General features: G+C 60.3%; 1 protein-coding gene across 2 annotated transcripts in view; it reads left to right on the top strand.

Annotated features, from left to right (window-relative positions):
• PDE4C (phosphodiesterase 4C) overlaps positions 1-21,911 on the top strand; it is an 87,148-nt gene that overhangs the window by 14,073 nt on the left and 51,164 nt on the right. Inside the window, exon 3 of one of the 2 annotated variants that reach the window (XM_075902919.2) lies at positions 2,761-2,969. In XM_075902919.2, the coding sequence (XP_075759034.2) occupies positions 2,761-2,969 (209 nt within the window). Of the gene's footprint in view, positions 1-2,760; positions 2,970-12,482; positions 13,059-21,911 lie in introns of those variants that run through there. The other variant, XM_075902920.2, reaches the window with a different exon arrangement.

The raw sequence follows: 21,911 nt of genomic DNA, 5'->3' as shown, positions 1-21,911 counted from the left end.
ATGATCATTTGGCGTTCCTCGGTCTTAAAAAGTTGAAGAAACACTGATGTAGATGCATTGGCGTTGGCTCAGAGCCCTAGGGGGTGGTACAGGCTTAGAACCCTGCCTTCAAGGGACAGGCGCAGAGCGCGCGCACTTGTAGCTTCACAGAGAAGAGGCGAAAGGGGGACGGGATCCGTGTCATTCTCGAAGTACCCAGAGAGCGAATATTTGACAGGAGGCTGGTCAATCTAGCAGGGACAGGTCTCACGCGAACTACCGAAGCCAGGCAAGTGCAGAGCGGAAAATAGGCGTGAATGTTTAATGGGGAGAGACATTAACCACCGGGCCAAGGTACCAAGCGTCACGGCGGGTGCTCCGGGCCTGACGGCGAGTCTGTCGAGCTGGGATGTTTCTCACAGACCTGCCCTAGGGATCGTGGGGGGCAGGGCTCCGGCCTGGGCCAGGCAGGAGCTGGGAGAAATGATCCCAGCCTCTTCTGGCCTTGGTATCCGAACCAGCACCCTTGAATTCGAGAGCAATCCAGAGCACCCTGCAGAGGTGGAGGCCCAGGGCGCAGAGAACCCCAGTGGCCAGGAGGTGGCACCCATGCCCTGCCCTGCCCCCAAGGGCTCAGCGGCAGCACTAGGGGTGGGGGTGACGCCCAGGTTCTGGCTGAGTCGAAGATGAGGGGAGGGGGGTGGTTAAACTCCACCCCCTGCACAGAAGGGGGGTCACCTTGCTGCTGTTCCCCCAGGCTGTGGGGTGAAGCCAGCACCTCCCCCTTCCCCCCCCCCCTCATGGCACATTCTTGCTACATCCTGCTCCCTGGGGCAGCACGGAGGATACTGCCCTCTCCTGGGAACTCCGCATGGCGAAGCGGTGCCATGCCCTGGGCAAGCAGCCCGTGCGTCTGCCCAGGACCAGTCGCTGCTCAGAGCCCCCTCTTATTCCCCCCCCCATGGGCTCACGCCAGAGCTGCCCCACTCCAGCTCCCGTGGCTGGGTCCCGCTGGCGGGGGCGATCAATCCAGGGAACCTTGTCTGCACTCATTGGAAAGGCAATTTGTTTGGAGAGGGCTTTTTAATTAGTCGAAGTGAGGGGAGAAGCTCAGGCAAAGATCATTAATGATCAGCTGCCCAAACCAATCCGCAGGCATCAATAGGCCTGCGGAGAAGCTGCAGCAGGTGCTTTTGAACGGCTGCTTCTCCCCTGCGGGACAGCAAGGCCCCTCGTCCCCTGCGGGGAAGCCTGCGGCCGAACGGCCAAGCCCTGCCCCCGTCTGCCTGGCAGACCATCTGTCTGTCGCTCTGTGCTGCGTGAATGCTGGCTTGTACAGACCCATCTCCGGTCTGGCCAGGCCTGCCTCTTCCTGCAGGCCAAGCAAGACCCGGGCTGGCCCCCCACGACCTGGGGCTGGCTTGCGGGGCCGGGACTTCGCTCTGGCGCTTGCTGCTTTTCCTCCCGGGCTTTGTGGGGTGGATGGGCCGGGGGCGGGGGCGGTGAAATGCAGAATTCTGCTGGCCTCGCTTCCACTCCTGAGGGCGGCAAAGCGGCAGCGGTGGGGCTGCATGACCCCTCCCCCTGCCCCTCGCCCGCGGAGATGTTTGCGGCTCCCCGTTGGCTTGAGCAGCTCCACGCCGGACAGCAGGGCCAAGCCCCACCCCGTGGCCCTGGCCAGACAAAAGGGCCCTCGTGCAAAGCAGAGCCGGGAGACCCGGGGCCCTCTTTGCCGCGTTATTCCAGGGAGCAGCAGCCCGGGAGGCCGCAGTTTGCCCCTGGGGCAGGGGCTAGCTGACCACTGGCCATGGGTTGCTGAGGCAAGGTGGGCACAGGGGGGATTGGGGATTCCCTGGGAGAGGAGGCCCCAGAGTGCGGGCGCAGGGACAGAGGGCAGTGCTAGGAGGAAAGGGCACCTTGAGCAGAAAGGGGGCGCTCCGGGGCTGACGAGCTAATTCCCAAAGTGACCAGCAGGAGGCGCCTGTGGCCATGAGTGCCCGCCAGCTGACAGTGACCTAAACCCCCCCCCCCCCCCCGCCCCCAGCTGCTCCTTAATGCACCGCCCAGCGACCTCAAAGGTAGCGCTGCTGCCCTGCAGGCTGAGGCCGGCCGCCGCCTTCCCGCCATCAGCCGCCAGGGCTGGAGCCTACGGTAATTACAGGGGCCAGGCCTGGGTGTGCGCACACGCCTGTGCATGTGGGAGGGGGGCTGTGCCTGCGTGGGTGCGGCTAATGCACACGTGTAGCGTCCACACGTGTGTTTGTGCACATGTGCATGTGTGTGAACAGCACTTACAGCGGTGGGGGAGCCAGGAGAGCAGACGCACAAGGTGGGCGAGGGAGAATCATTGACCGGACCCATGTGTGTGGCTGAGAGCCCGGCAGTGGCGCTCCCGGCCTGGCGCTTGTCTCACTCACCGCTAGATGGGAGTCCCTCGCGTGGCCGCCCTCGGGCGCGCTCTGTGAACCGAACTACGCTCTGCAGAGCACAGTGCTGGGTGGGCCTGTGTCGTGGTGGTCCGGGACCTCCACACCGGCTTCCTGGCTCCGGAGTGACGTGTTGCCATGACGCACCTGGGCAGGCCTGGTGCCCAGGATGCAGCCTGCCCTCCTGGGACTGAGCCAAGCTGGGGGCAGAGGGGCCAGTGCAAGGGGCGAGCGGGGGAATTCAGCCCCGCAGGGGTGGGAGCCGCGGTGCATCGTGCCACAGGGCTGGCTCCTGAAGCCGGGGCGCAGCTCCCGTCACGGCCTGCCAAGCGAACGAGTCTCCTTCCCTCCCCAGCGATCCAGAGACTCCTCCGACCTCGGCACCTGCAGCGCCGCGCCCTACGCGAACGCCATCAAGCGGCGTTTCTCAGGGACCCTGTTGCTGCCGCCGCTGGCTTGCCGCCACGTGGAACCCGGCGAGGCCGGCAGGCCCCCGGAGCCTGAGGGCTCCCGGGTCGTGTTCACCATCGAGGAGAGCAGGCCGAGCAGCAGCCAGGAGCTCCGGTAAGGCGAGCGTTCGGGGGGGCCCTGCGCTTTTTGAGGTCGCTGAGGAGAGCCTGGCCTTCCTGGCGGGGTGCGCTGGGGGATCCCCGCACTGGCTGGAGGGGCTGTGACCCTACCCGCCCTGCCTGCTGTAAGGCCCAGGGTGGTGGAGAGAGCGGCTCCCTCGGGGAACACACTGATGGTGCCTGGAGCTCGGCAGCCCTGCAAGACGGAAGGGGCCAGGAGGTGGGGCAGGTCGGCTCCCGGGCAGGCAGGGGGGTGCAGCAGGGAGCACTGTTGGGGGCGGTTCTGCCAGAGAGAGGCCCAGGGAGAGGAAACGGCTGCACAGCCCAGCAAGACCGCAGCGCTGCCTGCAGTGTGTGTGGGCAGCCGCTGCAGAGGCGGGTGGGGAACGGCAGGCGGGGCTGGCGCCCATGGGCGATTGAGGCCCATTGTTCAGGAAACAGCATCACCTGGTCCCCTCCGTCTGAGGAACGCCGAGTCCCCAACAGCACCCGCAGCAAAACCGGAGCCGGCCGGTGGATTTCACAACATGTCAGCACGTGGCTGTTAAACTAGAAATCCTGCTCCGGAGGCTGAACTTCCCCCCGGAGCCTCCTGCAAGATGCTAGGAACTTACCCGGAGTCACCCTGCAAATTGCCTGCTGCTCCCAGGGCAGCTTGGGGGGATGCTGGCAGCCTGCACCTCGGCCGCCCTGACACCGGGAGGCCCCATTGCTTCACCAGAGCCCTGCGGCCCTCAAGCCAGCCGCCCCTACATCTTCTGCTGCTCATTAGAAGTCTGGCCTCTCTCCTAGGCAGCGCTCCTGGCTCCAGTGACTGGCGAACCTACTTTATATTCATTCCCCACAGATGTGTTCCCAAAAATCTATTGCCTTGCTTTCATTCCGCTTTCATTGACAGCCCGGCACATTTTTCATGCCTAGTTTTCAAACTTGGCCAGGAGACGGAGCAGATGCTCCAGGCGGGCTGGGAAGAGAACCTGCATGTAGAGCCCTTCTCCCCTCCTGCCCGCTGCCCCACCTCCCTCCCCCCGCCCTGCCCCACCTCCCCCCCAGCTCCACAGTCTTAATTTCCTGCCAGGGATATTGATTGCAGTTATTCTACTGCAGCAGATTGTCTCTGGCTGCTTCCTGGCGCGAGAGCCCAGCGCCTCGCCCGCCTCATGCACAGTGCTGGGGGGGGGGGGTATTTCTTTGTGGGGTGAGCAATACACTTGGTAGCAGCCTGCTGTTGCCTGGCCTGCCCTGTGGCCTGGGTGCAGAGCCCAGGCAGGCTGGTCGCTTGGGGCTGTTTTTCATGAGGCTGATGGCAAACTACCGACCGCTGGATGGCACCAGCTCCTGCCCTCCATTGCAAGCTGTGAGTCCCTCCAGGCAGGGCCAAGGAGATGGGTACGGGATGAAATCCTGGCTCATCTATTGGAGTTGGGGACCGGGGCTGCCGATGGGGTACAGGGGGGCAAAGGAGGCAGCTGCCCTGGGCCCTTTGCATCCTCCGGTGCTCTGCTTCGCTGAAGGGCTGGCTGGGAGGGGCTAGTCCCAGCCCCTCCCCTTTTGCCTGAAGCCCCTCCCTTCTGGGAGCCCAGAGCTGGCTCCCCTCCCCCCACGGTCCAGGGACTTCTCGTCAGCCTTGGTGGTGACAAAATTTCCCATCGGCTCCAGGGAGGCCAGGCTCCCACTCAGGCAGGGTGAGCGAGTTTTCCCTTCCCACTCTTGCTGCACAAAGCCAATGCTTTTGGTGCCGGTGCGTCGGCACTTCCCCCTCCCCACGCCCAGCCCCTGCCGGGGGGCCTCCTGGCTGCTTTGTTTCAGACAGAGCAGGTGCCTGCGCTGCCCGCGTTGGCCTTTCTAAGGTGTGAGCTAGTTCCTCTTCACCTCCTTATCCAGACAGCAGCTGCTGCCACATAAAAGTCAAAGGGGAGGGAAGTGGCATCTTGGCGCAGCGCGTTCCTCTTTGTGTCTGTTCTCTGCGTGGCCCTGCCCAGCTCGCCGCCTCTAGCCTGAGTCAAGGATGCCCCTGTGCCTCGGACAGACGAGCAAAGCACCACAGCCCCTCAGCATTGTGTGTGAGCGAGCCTGGTGCTGCCTGGACCAGACCCCTCTGCCACTGCTGGCTGGCAGTGATCTGGGGCTGCTCACTTAATCAGCGCCCTGGGCTGTCTCCAGTGTCTTCCCAGCAGAGCCTGTGGAAAGGCTCCCCTTGCGGCCAGTTACAAGCTGCTTTCCCATCAGCCACCCGGAGCTTTGGCTCGGGGTCTGGCCCTGGTGCCATGTGCCCCTGCGCTATTGTGCCATGCCCCTGCCGTGTGCCCCTGCGCTATTGTGCCATGCCCCTGCCGTGTGCCCCTGCGCTACTGTGCCATGCCCCTGCCGTGTGCCCCTGCGCTATTGTGCCATGCCCCTGCCGTGTGCCCCTGCGCTACTGTGCCATGCCCCTGCCATGTGCCCCTGCGCTATTGTGCCATGCCCCTGCCGTGTGCCCCTGCGCTACTGTGCCATGCCCCTGCCATGTGCCCCTGCGCTATTGTGCCATGCCTCATGCTGGAGTGGAGGGGGAAAATCTCAGGGCCCTGCAGCCTCGGCCTGCTCTTGCGGGTAAGCGCCTGGTGCTTGCAGAGGGTGGTAATCAGACAAATAGGACAGGTTAGATGACTAAGCCAGAGCCAGCTGAGCCCCAGAAGGATTACAAGGGAGGGAATCTCTCCCGCGGGCGAAGGTGCTTAGCATGGGCCCTGCTTTGCACGCACTCGCCTTCCGACCCAAACGTCCCAGGAGCCTGGCGTTACTGGGCCTGGGGCCTGCCCGTCAGCGGGACCCCCGGGGGTGGTGCTGTGTTGGGAAGGGGCGGGGACGTGACCACATGAAACCCCGTAGAATGAGCTCCGTGATGGCCCCCCATGGACTTTGGTCACTGTGCCGGCGGCTGTGACCGAAATCCCCTGGTCCCGGCTGCCCAGGCTGAGATTTGAAACGTGTCGCTGGGCGTTGGTTTTAATGCCCTGCTGGGTTTCCCGCGGCAGGTTGGTGCCAGAGAGGGGGGGCATGGGGCCGGGAGGGGGTGAAGTTTGGAATAACTGGTCCAATAAGGATTTTCCTTCTCACCCCACTACTTTAATGGCTGCTTACATCCTGAGTCCACAGCCACCACAGTGTCTATATTCTGGCTCATCTAAATACGGCTGTTCTTGTGTGTGAGCCGCTAAAGCTTTGTTACCTGAAGCATTGAGGAGTGACAGAGCACTGGGGCTGCAGGGGGCTGCTCTGTGGAGTGTATAGGTACTGGTACCGCAGGGGGCAGCATTGCTGGGGGGGGGGGGTGCAGAGTACTGGTACCACAGGGGACAGCGTTGCTGGGGGGGGTGCAGAGTACTGGTACCGCAGGGGGCAGCGTTGCTGGGGAGGGGGGGTGCAGAGTACTGGTACCACAGGGGGCAGCGTTGCTGGGGGGGGTGCAGAGTACTGGTACAGCAGGGGGCAGCGTTGCTGGGGGGGGTGCAGAGTATTGGTACCGCAGGGGGCAGCGTTGCTGGGGGAGTGCAGAGTACTGGTATCGCAGGGGGCAGCGTTGCTGGGGGTGTGTGCAGAGTACTGGTACCGCAGGGGGCAGCGTTGCTGGGGGTGTGTGCAGAGTACTGGTACTGCAGGGGGCAGCATTGCTGGGGGGGTGCAGAGTACTGGTACCGCAGGGGGCAGCGTTGCTGGGGGGGTGCAGAGTACTGGTACCGCAGGGGGCAGCGTTGCTGGGGGGGGTGCAGAGTACTGGTACCGCAGGGGGCAGCGTTGCTGGGGGGGGGTGCAGAGTACTGGTACCGCAGGGGGCAGCGTTGCTAGGGGGGTGCAGAGTACTGGTACCGCAGGGGGCAGCGTTGCTAGGGGGGTGCAGAGTACTGGTACCGCAGGGAGCACAGAATCATAGAACACTAGAACTGGAAGGGACCTCGAGAGGCCATCGAGTCCAGTCCCTTCCCTCATGGCAGGACCAAGCACTGTCTAGACCAGGGGTCTCCAAACTATGGCCCGCGGGCCGGATGCGGCCCGCGAGGCCCTCTCATCCGGCCCGTGGAGACCTTTTTGTCTACGGAAAAAAAAATACGGAAATTTACGTGTATCCTGCCAAGATCAGCCGCCGCTTACGTGGACGTTATGTTTTTACCGAATTAAAATAGAGGCACACAGTAGTGCGTTATGTTTTCCAACCGATCATTACATTGCAAAACCTTATTCGCTGCTTACTTTTTCTAAATCTAAAGCCAGAAATGTCTGCTATTTTGGCATCCAGGAAACAATTTCACCATTCACACTAATACAGGTGTTCATGTGTAGTGTATCAATGTGTTATTAAATAATAACTGAATAAAATAATATTAAATAAATAATTAAAAACAACATCCATGTTTTGATTGTTTTTTATTTGGACCTCAAGTGTGTAGTCGGCCCCCGAACTGCTGTTTGATAGTTAATGCGGCCCTCAGGCTGAAAAGTTTGGAGACCCCTGGTCTAGACCATCCCTGACAGGCATCTGTCTAACCTGCTCTTAAATATCTCCAGAGATGGAGATTCCACAACCTCCCTGGGCAACTTATTCCAGTGTTTCACCACCCTCACAGGAAGTTTTTCCTAATGTCCAACCTAAACCTCCCTTGCTGCAATTTAAGCCCGTTGCTTCTTGTCCTGTCCTCAGAGGCCAAAGAGAACAGTTTTTCTCCCTCCTCCTCATGAGACCCTTTTAGACACCTGAAAAATGCTATTAGGTCCCCTCTCAGTTTTCTCCTTTCCAAACTAAACAAGCCCAATTCTTTCAGTCTTCCTTCATAGGTCATGTTCTCTCGACCTTTAATCGTTCTTGTTGCTCTTCTCTGGACCTTCTCCAATTTCTCCACATCTTTCTTGAAATGTGGTGCCCAGAATTGGACACAATCCTCCAATTGAGGCCTAATCAGCGCAGAGTAGAGCAGAAGAATGACTCCTCGTGTCTTGCTCACAACACTCCTGTTAATGCATCCTAGAATCATGTTTGCTTTTTTGCAACCGTGCCACACTGTTGACTCATATTTAGCTTGTGGTCCACTATGACCCTTAGATCCCTTTCTGCCGTACTCCTTTCTAGACAGTCGCTTCCCATTCCCAAGGAACTGATTGTTCCTTCCTAAGTGGAGCCCTTTGTATTTGTCCTTATTAAATTTCATCCTATTTACCTCAGATCATTTCTCCAGTTTGTCCAGATAACTTTGAACTATCACCCTCTCCTCCAAAGCACTTGCAACCCCTGCCAGCTTCGTATCATCTGGAGACTTAATAAGTGCACTCTCCATACCAATATCTAAATCGTTGATGAAGATATTGAATAGAATCAGTCCCAAAACAGACCCTGCGGAACCCTGCTTGTTATGCCCTTCCAGCAGGATTGTGAACCATTGATAACTACTCTCTGAGAATGGGTATCCAGCCAGTTATGCACCCGCCTTATAGCATCCCCATCTAAGTTGTATTTGCCTAGTTTATTGATACGAAGATTATGTGAGACTGTATCAAATGCCTTACTAAAGTCTAGGTATACCACGTCCACCGCTTCTCCCTTATCCACAAGACTCGTTATCCTATCAAAGAAAGCTATCAGATTGGTTTGCCATGATTTGTTCTTTACAAATTAATGCTGGCTGTTACCTATCACCTTATTGTCTTCCAGGTGTTTGCAGATGAATTCCTTAATTACTTGCTCCATTATCTTTCCTGGCACAGAAATTAGACTGACTGGTCTGTAGTTTCCTGGGTTGTTCTTATTTTCCTTTTTATAGATGGGCACTATATTTGCCCTTTTCAAATGTGCCCAGTGTTGCTGGGGGGTGCAGAGTATTGGTACCACAGGGGGCAGTGTTGCTGGAGGGTGCAGAGTATTGGTACCACAGGGGGCAGTGTTGCTGGAGGGTGCAGAGTATTGGTACCACAGGGGGCAGTGTTGCTGGGGGGTGCAGAGTATTGGTACCACAGGGGGCAGTATTGCTGGCGGGTGCAGAGTACTGGTACCACAGGGGGCAGTGTTGCTGGGGGGTGCAGAGTATTGGTACCATAGGGGGCAGTGTTGCTGGGGGGTGCAGAGTATTGGTACCACAGGGGGCAGTGTTGCTGGGGGGTGCAGAGTATTGGTACCGCAGGGGGCAGTGTTGCTGGCGGGTGCAGAGCACTGGTACCACAGGGGGCAGTGTTGCTGGGGGGTGCAGAGTATTGGTACCACAGCGGGCAGTGTTGCTGGGGGTGCAGAGTACTGGTACCACAGGGGGGCAGTGTTGCTGGGGGGTGCAGAGTATTGGTACCACAGGGGGGCAGTGTTGCTGGGGGTGCAGAGTACTGGTACCACAGGGGGGCAGTGTTGCTGGGGGGTGCAGAGTATTGGTACCACAGGGGGCAGTGTTGCTGGAGGGTGCAGAGTACTGGTACCACAGGGGGCAGTGTTGCTGGGGGGGGCAGAAAACTGGTACCACAGAGGGCAGTGTTGCTGGAGGTGCAGAGTATTGGTACCACAGGGGGGCAGTGTTGCTGGGGGTGCAGAGTACTGGTACCACAGGGGGGCAGTGTTGCTGGGGGTGCAGAGTACTGGTACCACAGGGGGCAGTGTTGCTGGGGGGTGCAGAGTACTGGTACCACAGGGGGGCAGTGTTGCTGGGGGTGCAGAGTACTGGTACCACAGGGGGGCAGTGTTGCTGGGGGGTGCAGAGTATTGGTACCACAGGGGGCAGTGTTGCTGGAGGGTGCAGAGTATTGGTACCACAGGGGGCAGTGTTGCTGGGGGGTGCAGAGTATTGGTACCACAGGGGGCAGTGTTGCTGGCGGGTGCAGAGTACTGGTACCACAGAGGGCAGTGTTGCTGGCGGGTGCAGAGTACTGATACCACAGGGGGCAGTGTTGCTGGGGGGTGCAGAGTACTGGTACCACAGGGGGCAATGTTGCTGGGGGGTGCAGAGTACTGGTACCACAGGGGGCAGTGTTGCTGGCGGGTGCAGAGTACTGGTACCACAGAGAGCAGTGTTGCTGGTGGGTGCAGGGTACTGATACCACAGGGGGCAGTGTTGCTGGTGGGTGCAGAGTACTGATACCACAGGGGGCAGTGTTGCTTGGGGGTGCAGAGTACTGGTACCACAGGGGGCAGTGTTGCTGGGGGGTGCAGAGTATTGGTACCACAGGGGGCAGTGTTGCTGGGGGGTGCAGAGTACTGGTACCACAGGGGGCAGTGTTGCTCGGGGGTGCAGAGTACTGGTACCACAGGGGGCAGTGTTGCTCGGGGGTGCAGAGTACTGGTACCACAGGGGGCAGTGTTGCTCGGGGTGCAGAGTACTGGTACCACAGGGGGCAGTGTTGCTCGGGGGTGCAGAGTACTGGTACCACAGGGGGCAGTGTTGCTGGGGGGTGCAGAGTACTGGTACCACAGGGGGCAGTGTTGCTGGGGGGTGCAGAGTACTGGTACCACAGGGGGCAGTGTTGCTGGGGGGTGCAGAGTACTGGTACCACAGGGGGCAGTGTTGCTCGGGGGTGCAGAGTACTGGTACCACAGGGGGCAGTGTTGCTGGGGGGTGCAGAGTACTGGTACCACAGGGGGCAGTGTTGCTGGGGGGTGCAGAGTACTGGTACCACAGGGGGCAGTGTTGCTCGGGGGTGCAGAGTACTGGTACCACAGGGGGCAGTGTTGCTGGCGGGTGCAGAGTACTGGTACCACAGGGGGCAGTGTTGCTGGCGGGTGCAGAGTACTGGTACCAGTGGGACTGACAGGAGATTTGAGGGTTCTTTGCTATTGGGCTCTTCCATTGACATGCTGCATTCAAAAGCCCTGGGATGCATTTATAGACCCCGGGAAATAATGCCTCAGCACAGCCCTTGCTGGCTGCAGTGCCGAGTGGGCGCCCATGGGCCACCGGCCTTCGGTGTCCAGTCCTTGGGGGAAGTCTGGCGTGCCTACAGCAGGTGATAGTGTGTTCACCCCCCCAGCCCAGCTAATCTGCAGGCGGGCTGGGCCTTGCGGGCCCCCGATAAGCCATGTGTGTGCACTGGGGTTAGCACACGCTGCTCCCTTTGAAGGCAACAGGCCAGGCACCTGGGACAGCCTTTAACTCCAAACCCTTCCTGCCCGCAGCGGCCCCGGCCATAGCGGAGAGGCGGCAGCTCAGCGTGGCTGCAATCCCATCTCAGCGCCTCCTTGCAGGCTGCAGACTCTGCCGCCATGCTGGGGGCTTCTTGAAGAGCTAAGGACAAGGCTGTTGCTCAGGTCTGGGGCCGGGGGCCTGCCCCCTCCCTAAAGCCTTAACCTGTCACTTCGGCCTGCGAGTGCCAAGGGGCATAACAGGCCCATGCAGAGGGCACGGCAGGCAGGGCCAGGCTGCTCAGAGAGCCTGGGAGCTGGCAGAGGGCCAGCTAAGGAGCCTGGCCCTCCAGGGCATGGCCCTGACTCCCCCGGAGGCTGTGGGGCTCTGCAGAATTGAGCCCAGTACCCGTAGCCCCAGCGTGGCTGATGGAGCAGGAGCGTGGGCAGGTGCAGCCTGGCACCATCCTGTCTCTCTCGCCCGTGGGGCCCTGCCTGTGTCAAGCTGGGCGTGCTCCTGAGGCGCCTCTGCCTGGTCCGGGCCTCTCTCAGGGGAAGTTACAGCCCAGTGTGCTCTGACTGCCTAGCCCCCTCATGTGGGTGTGAGAGGAGCTGGGCTGCTTCCCTCACCCCACCCCAGTTGGGCCCTGCCTCTCCCCTCCCCCATCCCTGCTAGGCCCCCCCCCCATCTCTGCTGGGCCCTGCCTCTCCCCTCCCCCATCCCTGCTAGGCCCCCCCCCCCATCTCTGCTGGGCCCTGCCCCTGCCCCTCCCCCTCCCCCTCTCCCTGCTAGGCCCTCTCCCCCCCCCCCCTGCCTCTCCTCCCCTTCTCCCTACTGGGCCCTCTCTCCCCCCTTCCCCTCTTCCTGCTAAGCCCTACCTCTCCCCTCCCCCATCCCTACTAGGCCCCCTCCCCCATCTCTGCTGGACCCTGCCTCTCTCCTCCCCCAACCCTGCTAGGCCCCCTCCCCCCATCTCTGCTGGGCCCTGCCTCTCCCCTCCCCCATCCCTACTAAGCCCCCTCCCCCCATCTCTGCTGGGCCCTGCCTCTCCCCTCCCCCATCCCTGCTAAGCCCCCTCCCCCCATCTCTGCTGGGCCCTGCCTCTCCCCTCCCCCATCCCTGCTAATCCCCCTCCCCCCATCTCTGCTGGGCCCTGCCTCTCCCTGCTAGGCCCTCTCCCCCCCATCTCTGCTGGATCCTGCCTCTCCTCCCCTTCTCCCTACTGGGCCCTCTCTTTCCCCTTCCCCTCTTCCTGCTAAGCCCTGCCTCTCCCCTCCCCCCTCCTCCCCATCTCTGCTGGGCCCTGCCTCTCGCCTCCCCCATCCCTGGGGGCCCTGCCTCCCCAGCGCCAGCAAGGGAGAGGGGCTGAAGGGAAAGAAGCCCCCCGGGGCCGGGGCTGCCCAGCCCCTCGCAGAGCCGGGGGGGGGGGAGTCTCCCTGGGCCGAGGGGCTCCGGGCTGGCGCCGGGGGAGGGGCCGCAGGGGGACAAGCGTCCCTGTCCCGCCCTGGCTTCGCGAGGGTGGGGCCCGGCCCCGGGACAGCGGCGGGAGGCTGCGGGCGGGGCGGGGTTAGCGCTGTCCAGCCCGCCCCGCTCCGCTATAAAACCGGCCGCCCGGCGCCCGGCGCGCTTGGAGCTGCAGCCCTGCGGAGCCGGCGGGGGAGCCGGGAGCCGGGAGCCGGGGTCGGGGCTGCGGGCGGAGCCGTCGGGGGGCGCAGCCGGGAAAGTTTCCGGCCGGGGCTCCGCGTCCTCTCGCCGCTGCCGGGAACTTGCCGGCTCCGCGGGCGGCTCCCGGCGCCTCCCTTCGCTTCAGCCCCGCGCGGCGCCGCGTTCAGCACCCGGCTGGCGGACAGCGCCATGGAGCGGAGCCGGGAGGGGGCCAAGCCCCCCAAGCACCTGTGGCGCCAGCCCCGCACCCACATCCGCATCCAGCAGCGCTTCCACTCGGACACCGGCAAGTCCCTGCCCCGGCCCGGCCTGCGGAGACTCCGGATGTCCTGGCCCTGCTCCCTGCACCGCCGGTAAGAGGGGCGCCCCGGGGCCCTCGGGAATTGGGGCAGCCGCGGGGTAAGGAGCCCAGGGGGGGCAGGAGCCCTGGGCACTAAGGGGTTAAGTGTCTCTGGGGGCTGGAGTCTGCCCTGCCGGATTCAGCCTCCTTCCCTCTCCCCTCCCAGGCTGTGCCCCCCACCGTGGCACCGTGCCCGGGACTGGAGCATGGCACTGCCCACTGCAGGGTGCAGGGGCCGGCCGGAGGCAAGCGTGATGCCTGAGCCAGGCTGGACTCTCCCTGTGGCGTTATGGGTTGGTCCACCTGCCAGCAACCAGAGCTGCCCCGCTTCCGGCTACACGAGCACAGAGCCCATGGGGGGCAGCCCCGGAGATCCCTGCCTGGATCGTACAACCCAAGCCCTGGCAGGCAAGGAAGCCCCAAAGCGCCTCAAAGCCAGGGGCTGTTTGCTTTTCCCTGCCATGGGCTGATCCGGTGCCATCTGCCACCCTGGGAACTTTCCCGTGTCCCTGTGAAAGCGCCCTGGCTCCCTCCGGCTTTGTGCCTGGCCATTAGGGATTCTGTCCCAGTTCACACTGTGTGTGACTAAGGCCCCAGCGAGCTCGGAGGGACCCCGTGGCGGGCCAAACAAATGAAGATCCTCTTCAGAAATGAATTCCCCGGGGGGCCGGGTTAGAATATTTATTTTGTTCCCTCCGCATGAGGGTGATGGATGGTGGCCCAGCTGGGCTGGAAATCGAATTCTTCACGTGGCTGCCAGCCTTGGAAACCGGCGCGGGAGGGGTTGGGTTTGTTTGTTTGTTCTGCTTTACCATATGCCTCTCCAGCAACACAAACACCGAGGCTTGTGATAAATCAGCTAATCAAACGGTGTCCTTATTTTTGCCTGTGCTAATGTGTGTGAGCCACTTCCCCCCACTCCATCTGCACATTGCCTGGGCACCTGCCAAGAAATGTTCTTCCCCGGCGCTTGCGTTCAGGCTACGGAAGCGTTGGCGCCTTGTGAGCCACGGTGCTGCTCTCGTGCGAGGCCGGACATGGGCTGCGAGGTCCTGGCCACCCTGCATTGTGCGTGATGGCAGTGCAGCCAGGCGGCCCTCCCTGGGCGCACTTTTTGCCTTGCTAGGGAGGCACTCCCCTTCTTTCTGAGAACCAGCTTCGGGGGCTGGATTTCATCTGCGCAGCGCTCCAGGGAAGGGGCAAGGCTTCAGCGTGAGTGGGCCTTAAATTGGCTACCCTGCGATCCAAGCCTGGCACCTCAATACACGAGGACGGCAGCACCGAGCAGGGTTTTCTTTGGAGTCCGGCTGCCTGGCTCTGCCCATCCAGAGCGATCCCTGTGTGGGTGCGGCCAGTGCAGAGGGAGGCTTCCTCCAAGGCCCGTGGGGAAGCAGCGGCCATGAGCTGGGGTTGGCACAGGCCTCGCTGGGTGCTGGGAATTTGGTGCTCCGGCGACACTTGAACCAGAGGATGGCATTCATTTCCTGAGAGCTGATTGGCCAGTCTTGGGATAGGCAGGCCAAGGAACGTTGACCCAGGGGATTATGGGATAGCATCAGTGGACTCAGGGCACATGTCTGGGGACCTGGCCTGAGATGTGTCCATGTGGCAAAATGAGGATGTTTGGACTCAAATCCCAGGGTGGATTTTGACTTTGATTTACCTCTTTTGCCGGGTGCTCAGGGCTTCCTGGCCCATGTGTGACGTCGTGTTGGGGTTCCCCCGCCTCCTGCACCCCCGTAGTGGCACGGACAGACTCCACCAGCCAGTAGAATAGAGGGGGTTTATTGCTTCTCCAGGATACACCACAGCATAGATGTAATCCGGTTACAGGGCAGGCCTAGGATGTCTCAGCCCCCCTTGAGATGGGGGAGACTGGGCCCCTAAATCCCAGCCCCTTACTTAGGCTGCTTTCTCCATGATTCCAGACAGAAACTAAAAACTCTCTTCCAGCCCTGCCCCCCAGCCAGGTGCTGGTCTCTGCCCTCCTCCCTTTGTCTCCCTCCCTGGGAGGCTGAGCCTGGGTGTCTGGGTTAATCCACATTTGGGAGAGTCAGTGAGAATCTCCCATCACAGCACAGGGGACCCCGGATCACAGAGCAGACAGCCCCCCCACTGCGCCACCCCATGTCAGCCAGATTGGTGTGGATGCAAGAGAGACGTAGGCTCAATCCGGTCAGCACACAGGCTCACATTGCTGTGTAGACGTACCCTCCGAGACCCTCTGTGCAGGAGTGACACCCGGCTGGGACTGCACCATGGACCCGGTGTGTGTGTGGGGGGAGGGTGGGGGGGGACATGAGTTGCTCATTCTCTTTTCTGTGCTGGAGGTTCTGGCTGTACGGAGCTGTGCTGGCCCAGCTGGTCTTTCTTGGCCTGCTGGCGACTTCTGTGCACCATCTGCCTTTGGGCAGGGATTTACTTGGCCTGTGGTGCTGGCCGGTCGCCCACACGGAGGAGTGGAGCAGGTGTCATGGCTGGAACGGTGATTCCTACGTGGCGATTGGACACCAAGTAGCATTTGCATTTGCTGTCCAGAGAGCTGCCCGGGAAGTTAAATTCTCCAAGGGCTGCTGGGTGCAGAATAAAGCCACGGTGGGCCCAATCCCACCAGGGCCCCTGCTCATACCCCAGGCACCCAGCGACGGGCCCCACTGCCCCCAGAGCCACAGCTAGCTGCACAGACTGTTCTCTTCTGAATTTCAAATAACAAGCCGGTGAAAAATGTCACCTGTCAGACTTTGATCTTTCGCTGCAGGCGCACAGCATGCCCTGCGCTGAGATCACAGTGGGGTCCGTAGTCTAAATGAACAGCCTTCTCCATAGGGCCTGGCGCCCATGGAGGGAGGGGAAGCTGCTGCACTCGGGGAGGGCGGGGGGGTTGTGTTCAAACTTGGATTCGGCCTCGATTTATTGAAACCAAAATGTTATTTCCCAGGTGCTGTGGTCCAGGGCTCCTCTGTCTCTGTGGGCTCAGCCAGTGGCACGGGGACATGTGCGGCCACAAGAAAGGCCACACTGGGTCAGACCGAAGGTCCGTCTAGCCCAGCGTCCTGTCTGCCCACAGTGGCCAGTGCCAAGTGCCCCAGAGGGAGTAAACAGAACAGGGAATCCTCACGGGATCCATCTTCTGACAAACAGAGGCCAGGGACAACCATCCCTGCACATCCTGGCAAATAGCCATTAATAGACCTGTCTTCCATGAATTTATCTAGCTCTTTTTTTCACAAATTGCCGAGGGAGGTTGTGGAATCTCCATCACTGGAGATATTTAAGAGCAGGTTGGACAGACACCTGCCAGGGATGAGCTACAGTGCTCGGTCCTGCCGTGAGGGCAGGGGACTGGACTCGATGACCTCTCGTGGTCCCTTGCAGGTCTAGCGTTCTATGATTCTATGTCCTCTGGCAAGGAGTTCCACCGGTTGACCGTGCATTGTGTGAAGAAATACTTCTTTTGCTTTGCTTTGCTTGAAATGTGCTGCCGATTCATTTCATTTGGGGCCACGCCCCCAGTTCTTGTGTGATGTGAATCACACTTCCTTATCACCTTTCCCCACACCAGTCACGATTCTATAGACGTCCGTCATATCCCTCTTCGTCGTCCCTTTTCCAAGCTGAAGAGTTCTCCTCTTAATCTCTCTCCTCACTGGGCAGCCGTGCCATACCCTCGGATCTCACCACGTCGGTGGCCCTTTCCTGAACCTTCTCCAATCCCAACATAGATTTGCAACAGCTCGATCAGGCACTGGCGCTGAGGGCTTCTTCCTTCCAGAGCAAAACCCCCTAAAACGCCAAGGTCTGGTGATGGAGGAGGAGGGTCCTTTGGGGACCCTGCTTCAGCATCTGGTAGCTTTTTAGCCCTCCCAAGAAGACGGGTTTGCCTAGGAGTTCATTTCCAATATTTGCACTGGCTGTGACTCAGGTCCAGGTAATTTTGCTGACAGAGACACATTTCAGTGACTCAGCTGCGCAGGGAAAGGGGTTGGCTCCCGTAGGGAACGGCCTTGAGTGGAAATTGCTCAGAAGTTCGCTCAGCTGCGTTTCTTTTCCAGCTTCCTGACTCACGGGTTGGTAAATTCAAAGGCCCCTGGATGTTAATAGCTGCGCTGTGCTGCATGGAAAGGGGGAAGGGAGAGTTCAGCTCTTCCACAAACAGCTGAAGTGAAGAGCCGGTGGCTCGGACAGGTGCCCGCAAGCCAGCAGATGCACCCGCAGCCTTAGCTCTGCCCTGTGGGTCCCTGCAGGCTTGCGGCCCAGTCCGGTTACTAGGGATGTAGTAGTGGAGTCGACTAACCGATTAACCGATAAGCAAAAGCTTGTAGGTTAATGCTATAAACAACACACATTCCCCCACCAGTAAATTTTTTAGCAGGGTGGCCAGTAGTCTGGCTCAGTTTTAGCTCGTGCCGGGTCCGGGACCTACCTCTGCTGTGCCTCTGCATTTAAAGTGCATTAGAGCCATGTGGGCAGGAAGCCTGGCTCAGTTCCGGCTTGCACCGGGTCCTGGAACCCACCATCCCCTCCCCTGCCCCCCGACAGGGCCTGCTGCCACCCTGTGCTGCTGCCTCTGTATCAGAGGTAGCAGCGTAGGGCGACAGGCAGCTGGTCCATGAGGGGAGCTGGTTTTTAAACTAGCTTCCCTCATGGACCAGCTCCCGCCTGGCACCCCACGCTGCTGCCTCTGATACAGAGGCAGCAGTGCGGAGTGGCAGGGGGCTCCTCAGGAGTAACCGATAAGAATTCATGAGGTTAATCGACTATTCAATTCACCGATATTTAATATCCCTACGGGTTACACGTGCCTGAGGCAGGGCGGGGAATATCGGTGGTACAGGGGGTGGCAGCTTCTGGGGCCGAGCAGTGAGTGTCCACGGAACGTGGGACAGCATCCATGGCTGCCACATCTCTGCTTTGCACTGACTGAGCCAGGGCCCCCACTCCATCACGCCTGGCCCCGGGCGCAGTGGAGGGGGCTCCCTTGCTCGTGCGCACGGGGCAGCCGCCTCCCCAAAGGGCCTGTGGGAAGGGCCAGGACAGCCCCAGACTCGAGCCCATGGAGCAGGACCTGCACGGTGTCCCGGCGCAGCCCTGCTTAGCACTGGTGCTCTCGGTAGGGGCTGGCTTCCTGCTAATGTGCCCCCGGGCTCTGCCTTGTGCCCCCAGCCCAAGAGCTGCACGACCGGGACACCCCAGGAAAAAGCTAATAGAGCCCGGCAAGGTTTTATAGTCTCCAGGGGTTCTCCGAGGGGCTGGATGGGGGGGTCCCCTTCCCCCAGACGTGCCAAGCACGGTTCTAGAGGGGAGGGGGTGCCATGTGGATGGAGGGAGGCTCCTTCACACATGCTAGTGTGGGGGTTGGAGGGCAGAGGTTCCCTGCATGCATAGAAAAGGGTGGGTGCAGACCGGGGAGAGGGACTCCCAGACTGGGGTAGACGAGCCGTCTCCATGGCCCTGATAGTAGGTGGGGTGTGAAATCCCCCCCCCCCAATCTCTGACACTGGCAGCTGTTGATCATTGCCTGGCCCTATTGGCGTGTGCAAATGGTGGTTGAGAATCCGAGCCCGGGGCCTGCTGGGGCAGGTCCGTGGGGCAGACAGGAGGCGGAGAGATGACTGCAGGCACCCAGCAGGACTCTGGGCAGGCTGCAGGGAGCAGCGCCGGTGACTGGTGCCGAGAACGCAGGGCGAAGGTGCCGTTCCTGGGGCTCCAGGCTGCTGGCTGAGTAACAAGCCAGAGGTCTCTGGTGCAGAGAGCAGGTGCAAGTCTTTCCTGGACACGGCTGCCAGACCAAAACCCATGGCTCCGCGCCAGCCGGGGCTGCCAAGTTCCTGCCGTGGTGGGAGGCTCACGCAGAGCCGCTGGCTCAGGCAGGTTTCCCACCCGCTGGCGGAGGCCTCCACTGACCAGCCGTGAAGCTAGAGAAAGGCAAAGCCCTGACGTCATTTGCTCTGTTTCCAGGTGGGGGCTGACTCATTGTCGTGGGTGCGCTCATTGGAGTTGGCAGCGTCCCACTCCACGGGGTCGAGGGCTAATTCCCAGCACTCTGCGACTCTTGGGAGACTTTCCTTATATCTACTTAACTCCCCCCCACACCTTAATTTGGTCCCACTGACTCCTCCCCCCCCCCCCCCGGCTGTCCCCTCCGTGCTTTCTAGGGGTTCCCCTGTTTCTAAACTGTTCGGATCTCCCCCGCCACCTCTCCCCCTCCTTAGTCTTGGCAGAGCCCCTCCTAATTGCCCAGGGAGGTTGTGGAATCTCCATCTCTGGAGATATTTAAGAGGAGGTTAGAGAAATGTCTATCAGGGATGGTCTAGACAGTATTTGGTCCTGCCATGGGGCAGGGGACTGGACTCGATGACCTCTCGAGGTCCCTTCCAGTCCTAGTATTCTATGATTCTATGAAAAGTAGCCCCGTCTACCCCAGTCCTGAGAGTCCCGGGATGGGGACTTGTCACTCTTCTCGGAACTCCCTCTGGTTTGTCAGCTGTGGCACTGAGGTGCCGGGGGTGGAGGATGCCTGAGCAGAATGGTAAGGCTGGCCCCTCCCTGCGCCAGGGCCTGGTGCTATGCATACTCCTTCCGCAGGGGCATCGCAGGAAGTAAAAGGCATCCCTGCCCTGGAGAACTACCTGGGATTGGGCGTCTCTTCCTGAAAGCCCCTCTCCTGCTTGGGCAGACGTTTTAGCCTGGAGGATTCCCCGGCCGGTGTGATACAAGGAGGCAGCCCGGAGCCTTTAATCTTAGAATCATCAAACACTAGAATTGGAAGGGACCTTGAGAAGCTGGCAAGTCCTGTCCCCTGGCCTCACGGCAGGACCAAGCACCGTCTAGATCATCCCTGATCCAACCTGCTCTTAAATATCTCCAGTGATAGAGATTCCGCAACCCCCTAAGCAGTGTTTCATGGCCCTGACAATTAGGAAGTTTTTCCTAATGTCCACCCTAAACCTCCCTGGCTGCAATTTAAGCCCATTGCTTCTTGGCCTATCCGCAGAGGCCAAGGAGAAGAATTTTTCTCCCTCCTCCTTGTAACACCCTTTTAGATCCTTGAAAGCTGCTATCAGGTCCCCTCTCAGGCTTCTCTTTTCTAAACTAGCCAAGCCCAATTCTTTCAGTCTTCCCTCATAGCTCATGTCTTCTAAACCTTTCATCGTTTTGTTGCTCTTCTCTGGACTCTGTTCAATGTCCGTCACCACCTCTCTTGAAATGCGGTGCCCAGAACTGGCCACGATCCTTCATCTGAGGTCTAATCAGCGCAAAGTAGAGCAGAAGAATGATTTCTCCTGTCTTGCTCACAACTCGAGAAATAAATCTAACTGAGGATTAGAGTGAGGGAGCCGGGGTACGAGCAGGCATCCCCCAGGCTAAGGGTTCCACGGCTCGGTTATCTAATGAGTAAATAAACAATGGCATTAAGCTTATTACAACAAGGGCAGGTGTTGATTTCATCGTCGCTGGCATTTGTAAAACCACTCCCGGGAGCTATTTTTGCGCTCCCCTTCTGCGTAATATTTAATCAGTATCACGTTTCCTTGTGCAAACACGGGCGCAAACGGAAGGGAACTTGCACAAGCAGCGTCTGTTCCCAGGCCTTCGTCGTCAGCCACCTGGCTGGCAGGGAGCCCTGGCATTCCCGCGTTTGCTGGAGAGATGGCGAATGGAGACCCAGGTGTGTGTGTGAGTGTGTGTGCGTGTGCGTGTGCGCACAATGGGTGTGGCTCCCCCAGCTCCGTTTAGATTCATGAAGTTTGCATTCCCCCGGCTCTGGGAAGAGGAATCAAAACCTTTCTAGAGCCCCCCGCCAGAATGTGCCCTGCTAGAATGGGATGGTGCCTGGCTCTGTGGCCTCTCCACCCGTCTCTGCCTCAGTTTACCCCAATGCCCAGCAAGCGCTGGGCTGAGCCGATCGCTGGGGCAGCCACATGGTTGTTTCTCAACAGACAATGAATTTTGGGCAGTCAGAGTTTTTCTGCCTGAGTCTGGAAGAAGATGATCCTTAAGTACCTGTCTCACGAGGGGATAAATTACGGTGAAACGAGCGAGACGCTCCCCGGGGAGGGCTGTGGCGGGTGACCCCCCCCGTCAGACTGTTACTCAGCAGCGAGGGGGGGCAGAGAGCATGGAGAAGCTGTCATCCCTCCACCCCCTAAGTTTTGTTGCCGTCGAAGGCGTGGCTGGTGCAGGCGCAGCTGCCTGGAAATTGCTCTTCAAATGAAAAGACACAATCCCGGCCTTTTCTTCTGCCAAGTCATCTTCGTTCCCAGCTGGGAGGCTCTGACGTGGGCTCCCTGGGCGTCGGCGATTACAGCCCCCGGAGAGGAGCGCCGAACGAGACCTTTGCCCCAGCTCTGCGTGGGAGAGACATGCAGGAAAAGCCATAAAGGTGCCGTCGGCCAGGCCCCTGGGAAATGGCCGGCAGGGCACCATGCAGACGGCTGGCTCTCGGGCGGGCCGTGCTGCTGCCCCAGAGCTGGCGCCTGGATGGATTAACCCAGGCTCGGCCGCTTGTGCCCCCCAGGGGTTACAAAAATAAAATGTTCTGCTAAGGGCAGCTCCTGGCGCAGGCCCTGCAAGCCACAGGGCAGCGGGTCTCTGTCTCTGTCTCTCCGTGTGACGCTTTCCCCAGCCCCTTTCCTGCAGGGAGCAGCCTGCCTATTGACAGGGTCCGGCCCCCGCGAGCCCATGAGCGATGGAGCTGAGCTAGAACCCAGGAGTTTCTGGCTCGAGAGCGCCAGTCTGAGCCCAGTTGCAGAGAGAGACCTGCCGCCACGCCCTGGGCCTGGCCATGCCGCCTTCCCCTCTCTGTGATGCCCGGGGTGGGAAGGGGGGCCCTGCTCTCCAGCAGAGGAGGGGGTGGCACTGCAGG

The sequence above is a fragment of the Pelodiscus sinensis genome, chromosome 32 (assembly GCF_052426305.1).
Source record: "Pelodiscus sinensis isolate ZL-2025 chromosome 32, ASM5242630v1, whole genome shotgun sequence".
In the NCBI taxonomy this organism is placed as follows: Eukaryota; Metazoa; Chordata; order Testudines; family Trionychidae; genus Pelodiscus; species Pelodiscus sinensis.
The sequence above is the reverse complement of the archived record's forward strand: the minus strand, read 5'-3'. Positions and strand labels throughout refer to the sequence as shown.